At 38.7% G+C, this 14,805-nt stretch overlaps 1 protein-coding gene across 1 annotated transcript; it reads left to right on the top strand.

Moving 5' to 3' along the window:
- The first annotated feature begins 3,217 nt into the window (after positions 1-3,217).
- Positions 3,218-14,797, top strand: slc7a7 (solute carrier family 7 member 7). The gene is made up of 11 exons (XM_074622953.1): positions 3,218-3,409; positions 5,107-5,156; positions 6,496-7,132; positions 10,222-10,347; positions 10,466-10,610; positions 11,270-11,393; positions 11,480-11,583; positions 11,721-11,817; positions 11,903-12,052; positions 12,142-12,325; positions 14,050-14,797. Exons 3-11 carry the CDS (start codon positions 6,640-6,642, stop codon positions 14,115-14,117), a joined length of 1,491 nt encoding a protein of 496 aa, XP_074479054.1. The 5' UTR covers positions 3,218-3,409; positions 5,107-5,156; positions 6,496-6,639; the 3' UTR covers positions 14,118-14,797.
- The last annotated feature ends 8 nt before the right edge of the window (positions 14,798-14,805 follow it).

The following is a 14,805-nucleotide window of genomic DNA, read 5'->3' on the forward strand; positions in this document are numbered from 1 at the left end:
TTTCATACGCACTCTCTTTCATTTTCTCTTTCATTTCTCTCCCTCACTCTTTCTGCTCACCCCCCTCACCCCTGTACTCCCCACCCCCCCACCACCCCGTGTAATGAGCTGACACACAGGAAGCTCTAATCCTCACACAATGCCACCCCTCTTCCCCCCAGAGTGACTGGGAGCGGGACAGGGGGCAACAGGGACCAACCTGGCCCAGCTGTCCCCAAAATGGCCGTCTTTAATCCCTCCAGTTTTTTAGCCTACAGGGGCTCCTGAAACCATGACAACCGGTAACCAAGGCAAAGAATGCTCAGGGCAGCGAGCGGGACAAAGGGACTGAAAGGAGCCATGTGTGAGAAGTTTGTCCACATGCGTTCGTGGGCGACAAGGGACGTGTCTCAATCAAAAAAAAAAAAAGAAAGAAGAAAAAGTCAGTTTAATAGTTTTTTCAGTTAAAGAAAGGAGCAGGGAGGTGGAGGTGAATGGTCCACAGGTGTGACGGAGGTGGTCGATCACATGTAACACGTTTATCACTCATCAATACGCATTAATCAACTCTCTGTAGACATCGATCATCTTCAGTATAGGGAGGACTAAAGTTTTTTGAGGTGTTAAAAGGTCATTTAATATGCATATTTAGCCTACAATTAAAGAAGAATCAACCCAATTTGGAAGACAAAGAGTTGTTTATTCTCACACTGGTCATTGATTAAGGGGGTTTTGGTAATAACAGCTGCCATTCAACTAGAATGGGACAGAATCACATAGTCAGTTAATTGTTTAAATTGCTTATTAGAGAGTTTTTGTATTTGTTTATAAAGAAAAATCATTAAAACATAGAAATGCAAACCCTAATGAATAACACTTTTACACTAGCATTTATAAGAAGAATATAAACATTTAATAAATGGTATTATTATGTAGTTGTAAGCAGAAATAAGTGCATTTATTAATGTATTTGTCAACAACTATAACTCCTCCTGTCGGCACCCATAAGTGGAGGCTGCTGTATAAACAGATAATGAACGATATAAAAGTAAAACTATAGTCTACGTTAAGTTAATTGTTGACAAATACTGTACATTAAAAACACTTGAAAACATCCGTATAACCGGGTAAAACTAGATTACAATATGTTACCATTTATTAAATGTTTGCATACTGCTTGTAAATGCAAGTGTTTTCAGGAGGGCTTTTAAAACAGCTTTTATTTTGTTGTTTTTAATGAGTCAATAGGTGAGATAAACTAGTTTGGAGAGTGGCTTTTGTGGAGAAAATACTGTAGGTATTGTTTTATACTCTGTACAAGTATAGGTCTAAATGCAGTAATTTAAACACCACTATGGAGTAAGAGTAGATAAAAGTTCCGTCATATACGTTTTAAACTCTCCTATTGTGATTTTTAAAAAGACACAAAGTCAGAATAAACTTCACTTGAGAGACACTCTGTGTGATTCTTCACCCTTCAGTATTATTTAAATCCACAAGAGGGAGCTATGGTCCATAGTTTTGTCATCCATCAAACAAGTGAAATCACTTCACAGTAAAGACTCAATATGATGAGTAATGAATTTATGTAATACTCAGTGGTGGAATAAGTACTCAGATCATTTACTTAAGTCAAAGTTGCAATACTTAGACTTAAAAATCATGTCTTGCCTATGTTGTACAATGTATGGGGGTGGATTGTGGGTTTTAAGTATCTTACTTGAATAAATATTGTTTGTTTCTGGTTTTATCTATTAAAGTGGTGTTTTTTTTTATGTATGAGGACTAAACCAGCCAGATCCTAATAAAAAAAATAATAATAAAAAAGCAATACGACAGTGTAGAAATACATTTTTAAGAGTGTTAGCATAAAAAAATACTGGAAGTAAAAGTACTCATTATGCAAAAATTGCCAATTTCAAAATAATTTAATTACTTGATATACTGCCGTGTAGCTTAATATTTAATAATATATCATATTTTGTTAGTTGATATTATTTGTATTTATAATCCAAATCTGGAAAGTCCCTCTAAACTAAGTTTATCAAATAAATATAGTGAGTAAATGTATAATATTTGCCTCTGACAGGCAGGTGAGTAGAAGTATAAAGTAGCAAAAAACTAAAATACTCAAGTAAAGTACAAGTACCTCAAAATTGTACTCAAGTACAGTACTTGAGTAAATGTAGGCTACTTAGTTACTTTACTTAAGTAAAAGTAGTAATACCACAGTGTAGAAATACTCTACTAATTTACTGAAAAATACAAAAGAATCAAAATATACTACTAAAAGGCCAGTATTCACTGTTCTTGTCGTCCACTTGTTCTGTTAGTGTCTTTTGTCTAATAAATAAATAAAATATACTTAAAGTACCAAAAGTAAAAGTACTCATTTGCCTCTGACCAAGCATAAAGCAACATAAAATGAAAATACTCAAGTAAGTACCTCAAAATTGTACTAAAGTCAGTACTTGGGTAAATGTACTTCATCGCATTTTCTAATTTATTTATTAGACAAAAGACAACACACTAACAGAACAAGAGGATGACAAGAACAGTGAATACTGGCCTTTTGGTAGTATATTTTGATGCTTAGTAAGTTAGTAATTTAAATAGACAACATTTACTCAAGTACTGTACGTAAGTACAATTTTGAGGTGCTTGAGTATTTTCATTTTATGTTGCTTTATACTTTGTCAGAGGCAAATGAGTACTTTTACTTTTGGTACTTAAAGTATATTTTATTTATTTATTATTCTATTGCAAGACAAAAGACAATAACAGAACAAGAGGACAACAAGAACAGTGTATACTGGCCTTTTAATAGTATATTTTGATATTAGTAAGTTAGTAACTTACTAGGTAACTAAATAGCCTACATTTACTCAAGTACTTTTGGTACTTTAAGTATATTTTATTTATTTATTATTCTATTGCAAGACAAAAGCATTCTATTGCAAGACAAAAGACAATAATAATAATAATAATAATAATAATAATAAATCTCTAAACACATTTCCTTGCTGTTAATTTCATTGTACCACTTATCAAAGGACTACCAGTATGATTATAACAGCTGTTTGATGTGCTAGATAATCTAATTAAACCCTATGTAACTCTATAATAAATCACTCAGGAGACACAATGCGACTCTATTAAGCCCTCCCCTCCTGTGACTCGTTTCCTTGGTAGTAAAGCACTAGAAACCAGAAGAACATAAAAGCCACAAGTCCATCAGCTGAGGAGCAGCAGAGGAACAGAGCAGAGCGACGTCAACACCAGAGGAAAACAGCTGCGTAAAGACGCACGAAGAGGAGCATTGTTGACTGTAATATCAAAGAGGAAGAACAATGAGAGGTGAATGCAATTAGACATTATTTGGGATCAAGTTGGGACACCAACCAGGAGGAGACACACACGTCTGGAGAAGGTGAATCTCTGCAAAAACAGCTGAGGGCTTTTTCCTGATAATCCATGCTATTTTTTTAAGTTTAAAATGTGTTGTACAATGTTGATAATAGTCTTCTACTGTATGTCTTTATTTAATTTTTTTGTAATTGTATTCATTTATTTATTTAATCTATAAATTAATTGTAATTAATGTAAATGTTGTCATTCACTCAAACCTATTTCTCCCAAAGTCTAATGCAATAATACAATATTTACCTTTTATTTTGAAAATCTGTTGAAAATTAATTTATGCAATTGTGGAAATAAGTATATTTTTTTCAAGCTACATTGTTATGATTCAAAACATATGACCCACTTATTAAAAAAAAAAGAAAGAAAAAAGATGCATCACAAGGGACATTTTTTTCTTCTGTTTTGAGTACTTTTATTTTGATACTTTAAGTGCTAGTACTTTTGTGTTTACACTGTTAAGAATTCCCCAGTAAAATAACAGCAAAGAACTGGCAGCAGGGTTGCCTTTATATTACTGTAAAATTAACATTATTATACTGTCGCTGAAATTTACAGCTTTGTACTGTTAATGAAAAATACAGTTTGAACTTTTTAAAAAAAATTAATTTCACAGTATTTTACAGTTAATTTACTGTTTAAAGATACATTATATAGCTGTTTTTCACCTTTCTTTTACATTATCTTACTGATTTGTTTTAATGCACTATTTAGGTTGTATGTTTTACATACATTTTAATAAACATTATTTTTTGCCTAGATGAATAGATTTAGCGGGTTACAGACAGGAATAGTCACACTAAATACAATTAAAGGCACTTGTTAGGAAAAAGGCTATAATAGACTTGTTGAAACTTTTCCCAAAATGTCTGTCTCTAGCTGGCTACAAGCACAGAATGCAAACCATAACAACATGTGAGTGAAGAACAGAGCTAATTCACTGATTTTACAATCATGTACAATATACAAGCCTCACATGTGCAGATCAGGTCCCAGAAATAAAACAATACTGCATGAAACTGTTACTGATGATACTTCAGACAGTTGATCAGCAGTAAAGTGCTGTTTTTTTAAGAATGCATTATAGTTCAGTTAAAAAAACGGCCTATGAGCGTAATTTAACAGGTTTTCTTTTGTATTAACACTAAAGCACTGTTTTTGGCAATAACAGGTTAATACTGTTGAAATCCTGCTGTAAATTAACAGCTATTGTTTACAGTGTATACTTAAGTTTACAGCAGCCTATTTATCATATCTGTCATGTCAGCCCACTTGTTGTCTTTTAGCACTGTATGTAAAAGTGCCTTGAAATCAAATCAGGTGAAACTAGATTTAGCCTTTAATTCATATTTAAAAAGGAAGATGTAACAAGTCAAATTAGGCTTTTTTCCCCCCCAGCTACTGTTACAAGATACAGACATCCTGCAACCAGGTGATATCTAAATGCATCATTCAGGTATAATTCAAGCTCCTCATTATAATAAAAGGTTAGTTTCAGTGATAAATGACAAGCTGGATCATTTCACTTGAGAGGATTTTCCTGATCCAGGATGTAACCTTGAGTAACTCATGAAGGACTGTACTTATCAGCAGCTTTTTAGACCTTGCACTCTCTTTTGTGTAAGAGCCTCGCCTCTCAGTGTCTGTGGCACGCGTTTGATCACATGCAGGAAGACTCAATCTCCTGTCCCTTCTCCTCCTTCACAGTCACTCCTTGGTGGACCCACGTGCTGCTGATCTGCTGTTGCTGCCTTAAGGTATCTGAACTTTTCATTCTCCACACAAGATTTCACATTTGGTCTTTAATCCTCATTCTTCTCCCGCTGACTTACTTATTTAGCATCTTCTGTTTACTATCTACACACCTCATTGTCCTGTGTTTCTAAGCTCTATTTTATCTGAAGTCACTGTTCTTGGTTGTTTGATCAATCTATGTTGGCCTCTGCTCATCAAGAAATGCCCTGAAGTCATTTTGGTGATTTGAATGTGGAAAGTCACCTGGGTCTAAACATGATATGTATGGTTGAGGGAAAGAAAACGTACAGATAGTCTTGGAACTTACCGTGAAACAACAGTTACATCTGCACTTTCACAACCAAATATATGGATGCTTTGGATGTCCTTTCACCCTTAAATCATCCAAAAAGGCTGTGTTGGCCTTAACGCAGCACGCAGCAACTCATTCAAAACTCCTTTAAATTTAAGGCAGTTGATTTGTAAGTTTGTGTGTGCTGATCTGAATCTGTTAAATCACTTGAAACTAAGTTTATCAAATAAATGTAGTGAGTAAAAAGTATATTTGCCTCTGACATGTAGTTGAGTAGAAGTATAAAGTAGCATAAAATGAAAATACCACTAGTAAAGTACCTCAAAATTGTACTTAAATACAGTACCTAGGTAAATGTACTTAGTTATTTTCCTCAATCAATTCAGCAGATCGCCAATTTGTCTTGAAAATCTTAATGTAATATCACTGCGGTCTTGGCCTTAACGCAGCACGCCCTCTCTCATTCAAAGCTCCATTAATAGTTCATCCAATTTAGGGCAGTTAATTAGTAATTGTGTGTGCTTGTACATCAGATTGTGGCAAGAGTGAATGAGCATCGAGCTCCATACATGCTGAGGATGATAATCTTTGGAAAACATGTGACCAGCCGCTGCGCTGACACTCTCAAACTCTGCATGTGTGTGTCGGTGGATTGTTGGTCTTCTATGACGAGTCAAAATGTCTCGGTCGGTAATTCTTCCTCTAGCTAGTCTGGTTACTAGTGAAGAGCCGGTGTTTTCAGGCATGTGGCGTGTTTGCTCCTCTCCCTCCTCTCTCTGTCAATACACTCAACCTTAAAAGGCCATTTGCTGTGCGGCCCTAATGGCTCTCCAATCCACTAAACTGCCCTCAAATCCAACAACATGGTATTATGTGATTTTTGTTTGCATGTTTGTTCCCACATTAGCGCCCTTGGCATGTAAATAATGTTTTTGTTTGACTACATTTGGACAGGATTGGGACAACACAAGTATCTGCTGCATGTATGCTATGACAAATCCGTCTCCATGGTAACAGCATCACTGATGTGACCTGTGTTTCCTCCACAGATGGCAGGAGATGATCATAGATAACTGGGGGAGGGAAAAGTTGAAGTCTTCAGTCTCACCATCAAGGTCGAAAAACTCTCCAATTGTGACTGTTCAGAAAACAGTTTCACTGATTAATCAATAAACCACAAAAAAACACGAACAATGGCGTCCTACAGCCCCGCCCCGACACAAGAGGCGAACAATGGCGGCCCCCCGTCTTCGAAGCCTAAAAGCTCAGGGGAGTCCATGAAGCTGAAGAAGGAGATCTCCCTCCTGAACGGGGTCTGCCTGATCGTGGGGAACATGATCGGCTCGGGGATTTTCGTCTCGCCCAAGGGTGTCCTCATCCACAGCGCCTCCTACGGCCTCTCCCTGTTGGTGTGGACCATCGGAGGGATCTTCTCCGTGTTCGGGGCCCTGTGCTACGCCGAGCTGGGGACCACCATCACCAAGTCGGGGGCCTCCTACGCCTACATCCTGGAGGCCTTCGGGGGCTTCATGGCGTTCATCCGCCTGTGGACGTCGCTGCTGATCATAGAGCCGACCAGCCAGGCCGTCATAGCCATCACCTTCTCCAACTACATGGTGCAACCCATCTTCCCCACCTGTATCGCTCCGTACTTGGCCAACAGGATGCTGGCTGCTGCTTGTATATGTAAGTACACATCTGGAGTGGGTGCGACGTTGAGAGAGTGAGTCATTGTTTGAGGGACATGATGAGACAATGATGATGCTTGCCACAGTTTCCCGTCTAAAAGAGATCATGTGAGCTTTATAGACTAGAGAAGTGAAAAATGGTGACACCATTGCTGCAGTCAGCAGGTCTGCAGCAGAAAGACGAGCTGAAAGAGGAACTGAGCAAACCCTAAAACGTGTGCACTAATTAGGAAGAGCAAGGGAAAAAAGACATTTTACTCAATCTCAGATTTAGAAATCTTAGCATGATGTCTCGCACGTGACTTTTCTTTTGTTGTGGGAACAGCCAGACACTTTTCATAAGCGTAGAGGTAAACTTCGTATATGGATGAGGCCCAGATTGCCTAGGTAACTAGAACACAATGGCACTGAGAAAGAGCAAAGCTGACAAACTGAATCAATCTAACTAACAAGAAATTCACAAAAGTGCTCACCGAGGCAACCGAGCACAAAGAAATACCAACGCTCAGGCAACCGAGACAAGAAGCCAAACACACAGATAGCTTGTTAAGGTGATATCTCACAGACAAGCCCTGATAGTCAAGATAAAAAAATATACATATTGTGCTAGTTTGTAATTAATATTACTCATTCATCCACCCACCTATGGATGCATGAACACACACTTAAGTGCACGCACACACACACTTGTGCCATGCACCGATAAGCAGTGCTCAGAGGAGGAGAGGCTGATAGCTGTGAGGTAAAGTCCTGCAGTGAGACTCTGACCTGAGAGGCGAACGGGCTGCTGACAGCTCAGCACAGGAGCTTAAAACCAAACACATTTCCTGTCAGTGAGGGACTTTAACTCTCTGGGAAACTGTGGCCCTGTACCCCTGTTTTATGCTATTTTAGTTGAGATTAGAATAAGCTTCATACGGTTATTTTTAAAAGTTCATTTTTACATCCTATTTTTCCTTAGCTCTAGGCTGAACTTCTCTCATAAAACTCATAGAAATGTATGTTAGCTTTAACAGAAGTTGGTTGAATTAGTGCAGAAGCCCTTAAATGCCAAGACAATTTTAAAAAATGATGAAAAGTTATGTATGATAAAAAATTAAATACTCTTTAAATCAAAATTACAACTGCTACCAGATACTAAAAATGATAAGATGTATGTATTTTTGACTACAGCGTTGTTTAGTATCTCATAATTAGGGCTGAAACTACCTACTTTCAAACTTATTTTCATTGTTGATTAATCTGTCGATTATTTTCTCTTTTAAACGATTAGTTGTTTTGGTCTATAAAATGTCAGAAAATGGGGAAAAATGTGAATCAGTGTTTCCCAAAACCCAAGATGACGTCCTCAAATGTCTTGTTTTGTCCACAACTCAAAGATATTCAGTTTACTGTCATAGAGGAGTAAAGAAACCAGAAAATATTCACATTTAAGAAGCTGGAATCAGAGATTTTTGACTTTTTTTTCTTTCAAAATAGTTGGCGATTAATTTAATAGTTGACAACTAATCGATTATGTGTTGCGTTGCAGCTCTAGTCATAATCATCACTTAGTAAGTACAAATCTTGACTCACATACTGTTAAATGGTTAAATCCAGATGTTTACTCAATATCTCAAACTTTTGAATAGTAAGTAAAAGCTTGACTTTGTATCTAATGATTATCTTACTTAGTGCTTTTAACTTTTTATTTTTATTTTTTCTTGGTGGAAATGGGCTTCAACAAATCTCAGACATGAAACCAAGACACTGCATAGGACAGGAATACATTCATTGATCTCAAATGTATCAGAAAAGCAGATTTGCTTCCTGGGTTTCTGAGACATCTGACACAGACATAAAACCTTTAACTTTTACAAAAGGTATTCATAAATAGAATCAAAATTTGTATCTGCAAGCAGTAAGAAAACACCTCCTCATTCACTCACTCAATAACATCATCAGCCATCATCCGAAGTCCTGGATGTCAGAGCTTCCCACCCGCACGTGAGTTCACAGTCAGTGAGCAGCTGAATTGAGTTTTTAAAGATCTCCATTTCACTTCACATCTGGACCATATTTGACCTCCACTACCAGTCAGCCGGCCTCCTACACCTGATCTCACACCTCCCACCCTTCTAACCTTTCACTGTCAACACACCACGCCTCTACTTCTGTGTGGCAAAGCCTCCCTCTCCATCGCTCATCGGACCTCCTGTTGGGAACAAGACCTGTTATGATCCTCTACCTGTCAAAGTGATGGAAGATGATAGTGTTATGATTCATCCCCTCACTGCGGAGGATGAAGGTGGTCAACGTGGAGGAGAGGGCGGTGATGTAACCCTGTTTTGGTCTCTGACGGAGGTCAGTGTGGAGCGATAAGTGTGAGTGGGAGCGCTTTGGCGTAGTGAAATATGTCCACTCAGCTGGTTTGCAGGCGAGTTTGTTTAATCAGTGCTTGTAGAGGATTTACACAAGAAGAAATCCTTTTAACTCGAGGTGGTTTTTCTTTTAAAGAGAGCTCCTGTGCCTGTTGTGCCACGTTTATGAACGTGAAGGGATCAAATGCTGATAAGAAGCCAGAGAAAGATAAGTCACAGAAAGAAGCACGAAAACATGTTTCCCAAGAACGCCAATGCTGCTCAATGTGAAGGAGGGCAATAAGGAAAAAGTAGCACTTTTCCTATCAGTCACTCTTTGGGTCAAACGGTCACAAATCACCAACCTCAAGCAGAAATATACAAGGTCGTCAGATCAGCGGTGGTTTCGCAAACAATCCATTTAAGCTTTTAAAATTGGCCTGACTTCCACAACTGTACCTGTGTGCACTTGTGTGTGTGTGTGTGTGTGTGTGTGTGTGTGTGTGTGTGAGAGGTTGTATGTGCTGCACTCAGCTGTTTCCTCGTCTGGAAAACAACAGGCCAGTAAGCCTGAGTCAGCAGCAGCGTTTCCTTAAATCGGCCGTACTCTCACACGGAAACATGCTGGCACACACTCAAGTTTACAGAGCAAATGTCACCCACTGAGACTGTTAAAGGGTTTCTGTGTGTGTGTGTAATAAATCCATATTTATGCATGTGTGTGTTTGGTTATTTCCACTTACCTTAGGTTTGCTGACCTTTGTGAACTGTGCCTATGTGAAGTATGGCACCCGGGTCCAAGACTTCTTCACCTACGCCAAAGTCATCGCTCTCATCGCCGTCATCATCACCGGCCTGGTGAAGATCGGACAAGGTCATTAACTCTTCTCTTTCATCTTAAATAAATAAGACTTTCATACATGACATCTGCGGTTTAAATGATGAGTTTAAGGTGATGCTTAATATTAAATGATTGTGTTGGTGTTTTCCAGGTCAAACACAGAACTTCGAGGGCATGTTTGAAGGCTCGTCTCAGGATCCGGGACACATTGCTCTGGCTCTGTACTCAGCTCTGTTCTCCTACTCGGGATGGGACACCCTTAACTTTGTCACAGAGGAGATCAAAGACCCAGAGAGGTGAGGATAATTCACTTTGATAGTACATTTCGTTCGTACCCCGTGTGAAACCAGAAGTCAATGTTGAATTAACTTAACTTCCGTACCTAAATTATGCTACTTCTGGAGTTATTTTAACCCAAACCACAGTCTTTTCCTAAACCTAACCAAGTAGTTTTGTTGTCTAAACCTAACTAAATTGTTTCCTGTGAAGACAAGTTTATTTTTATTTTTGTTTTAAACACTTGTTACAGTTAATCTCGTGGGATTATTCCTATAAAACCAAAGGAAACGCTTTCTTTCCAGTGCATTATGAAACAACATAACGGATACAGGTTGCCAGTTCTGGTGTGATTTGATCAACACTTCTCCACGTCAATAAGAAACCACCACAATCACATTGAAGGCATGTGTGTGTTTGAGCCTTTTGGTGTGATTCATACAGTTGATCAAATGAAGCAAGACTACACACGTGATTGGATCACAAGCCTCTCCCAAGAGTTCCCAGGCAGATTAAGTGACAAACACCCCCAACTAATCACAATCCCCATCCTCCCCTCGCCCACGGGGTCGATCTGCTCTTGACCCATGGACTGAAGCTCACACACACACTTCACGTTTAAGGCCTCTATATCTCATCTCTTTTGCTTCCCTCTGCTGTTTGTTCGTGTGAACTACAGGAATCTGCCCCTGGCCATCGCTATCTCCATGCCCATCGTCACCGTGATCTACATTCTCACCAACGTGGCCTACTACACCATCCTCCCCATGAATGCAATCTTAGACAGTGACGCTGTGGCTGTGGTGAGTGCATATAATGCTCAATAAATCACTTTACTTTGGGTCTACATTCATCAAGTGCAGCTTTACATCATTTAATCTCTTTCCAGACGTTTGCAGACCAGGTGTTTGGTGTCATGAACTGGACTATTCCCTTAGCTGTGGCTCTTTCCTGCTTCGGAGGACTCAACGCCTCCATCCTGGCTTCCTCCAGGTGAGTTTGGACATTTGGATATTTTTTATTTTTTAAATGATTCGTCTACATAAAATTGTTATCAATAAACCCGTTAATCCCTATGTTATCAGCACCCACTCATCATCGCTCTGTTGTATATTTCTGTGTCTCTAAAGGTTGTTCTTCGTGGGCTCCAGAGAGGGCCACCTGCCCGACTCCCTGTGCATGATCCACGTCCACCGCTACACTCCCGTCCCCGCCCTGCTTTTCAACGTCAGTCATCTTTTAGTTCCTGTTGTCACGTGGTTTCATTTAGCTGCCATGGGCTCACTAACACATGTCTTGTTCATCTCTGCAGGGCATCATGGCTCTGATATACCTGTGCGTAGAAGACGTCTTCAGGCTCATCAACTACTACAGCTTCAGCTACTGGTTCTTTGTCGGTCTGTCCATTTTGGGGCAACTGTATCTGCGCTGGAAGCAGCCGGACAGAAAGAGGCCACTAAAGGTAAGAAGCAGAACAAGAGATTATCTTTAGACATGTGCTATAGAAATACAGTTTAAATTTGACCATCGTCTCATATCTTCCTCCCTCAGCTCAGTCTCTTCTTCCCCATCGTTTTCTGTCTGCTCACGGTCTTCCTGGTGGTGGTGCCGCTCTACAGTGACACCGTAAACTCCCTGATCGGCATCGGCATCGCCCTGTCAGGAGTGCCCGTTTACTTCCTCTGCTGCTACATGCCAGCCAGCAAGAGGCCAATGCGGCTACGGCGTCTCATTGGTAAGAGATCTGCAGGACTGTCTCATTGTTTTCATACATTAAAACCATCTCTGTTGGATTTTACAGCAGGGGTCTTTAAGTCAAATTACCTGACTGAGGTTTCACTCCTCTTGGACACTTTTTAAAAACAATAAATTGGTGTTGTAGTGTAGATTTATCTCAAATATTTAAGGTAAGAGTCAGGCGCCAGACAGGAGAATAAAGGGCGGGCTCCAGTTTCCAAGGAAGCAATGAGCAATTCAAGGGGCAGTACAAAAATATATAGTAAATTGGCTGAAGGTAGAAGATGCACTTTTACCTGAGGTAGGAGAAGCTGGAGAGTTGCAGATTTATCTTAGCTTGTGTAGGTCCAACAAAGACGAGTGCGTTCACAGTCACATCCGAGCAGGTCACAGCGATAGTTGAACAAGATCAGCACACTTACAGCAGCACTTCGTCGCCCAGGGAAGACCAGGAAACCCAGCCGGCTCTTGAGAAAAACTGCCACTCTGTTCACTTTTACATACGTGACTATTTTTCCTTTTTGAGCAGAAACTGGATTAAGCTTTCAGTTATCTCCTCCTTTAGCTACTCTCACTCCTCTATCTGTTCTCCTCCACACTGTCTCTGTTCCCCAGTTCACAGGTGTGTCTCATTTATCTCCTCACCTTCATTTCCTGTCAAGATTGAAAAGGGCTATTCTGTACTTTTCTCCCCCTATTTCTGCTACAGTGAAATGCTGCTTAAGATTGTATTGTATTGAATGGCAGCTAACAGATGAGTTAGGAAGCAGCAACTCCACTAAAAGAAATACTAATAAATAATTACAGTAAAAATTAATAAAGAAACTAAATAATAATAATTTGCAGGCCAGATATAACAATAAAATTGCACTTTTAAAGGGATCCATTAATATTGTTTAGCATTTACTACATTAAATTAAACACAGTAAATAAAAAATTGGAAGTCAAGTATTTAATCCTTTAATGTTCCCACATGGGACAAAAGCAATGGAAAACTTCTTTATTTATCTATTTATTTATTATTTATATTTATTTTCATTTCTTAGTCCCTTTTGGCATGAACAACAGAAATCTAAATATTTTTAACTGAGCTCACAATTATTTTAAATTAGGAGCATCTAACAAAACAGTCGAGATTTAAAGTAAAAGTACAGTTAATCTGGATTTATTATACTGACAACTGGTTCTAATCAGAAGACTTTGTATCCATGTTAATATTCCGATATTTTTTTTTGTCTGTTTTCATATTATTTATTTTTCCTGGCCATGTTTTCCTAATTTTTTTTTTTTTTTTTTGCAAGTAGTTAATTTTTAAAATATTATAATTGTTTTTTTTTAATTCTTTTAAACATTTTTTGTCCATTGTTGTCTTTGGGCTTCATAATTCTGCTATGAATTGCTGATATTCTAATATTTTGTGAGGATGCATATGTATAGATATTATACCAGATAGTTCAGTTAGCCCTCTAAAAGTAAATAAAATAATTATTTATGAAAATGTCACCACAAACCGCAGTGCACCATGGGAATTGTTTCCCTGGCCAAACTAAAGTGCTAGAGATGGCTCAGCCAGGTTGCTATTTCTTCAACCAGATATCACAGCCACAGAATAATATGCTTGGACTCAACACTCAACTCAACTTAAATTCAACTTGGTGCAGATGTTTGCAGCTGGATTCAGTCTAATAACAGATGAACTTAACCTTTCTCCATCTCTTCCAGCTAAATGCGGCGTGCTGATTCAGAAGGTGTGCTACTCTGTTGTGACTGAAATGGACAAGGAAGAGTAGATGTTTGGTTTTATCAACACGCTGCCGGAGACTGACGAAGCACAAATGTAGAACCTGAACTCATCGTGGCCAGCCGCTGCCGCCACAAGGCCTCGCTGGACGGAACATTTGGGCTTGAGCTGGACCCAGCTCTCTGACCTGTCAATCATCACCCGGTGATCTCGTTAATGAATATGAAGGATGGCGCCCGGGTGCTTGTTGGCAAGATTTCACTCTAGAGACTTCAGAGAGAACATTTTTAATGCACTCCTGAAGAAATCAACACCTCTTTCTATTACAGAACTGCATTAGTAGAGAATTATTTAATTCATATTTTTAATTTTACTGGAAGGTGGCAAATTATTATAGTTAAAAAGTGGACAGGAGAACTGACAGTAGAAACAGCCTTGGTATTATTATTATTATTATTATTAATAGTATTAGCACAAAGAAAATCAAAGAGATTAGAATATAATAAACTTTATTATATAATATGCTCCCATGTTCTCTAATGGAGGGAAAAAGTTCAACTAACGTTTTATACTGTCAGACGCGAGGTCTAGTAAAGGGCTATTTTTTACACAAATTAACTCTTTTTTGCTGCAGCGTCTGACTCAAACGGGCTGTGAAATGTAAAAAGTTTGGGACAGTTGAGCTGCAAAACACGTATTTATAATAAAATTACTTGTTGACAACATAAATCGACTTG

Source organism: Sebastes fasciatus, chromosome 22 (assembly GCF_043250625.1).
Source record: "Sebastes fasciatus isolate fSebFas1 chromosome 22, fSebFas1.pri, whole genome shotgun sequence".
Taxonomy (NCBI): domain Eukaryota; kingdom Metazoa; phylum Chordata; class Actinopteri; order Perciformes; family Sebastidae; genus Sebastes; species Sebastes fasciatus.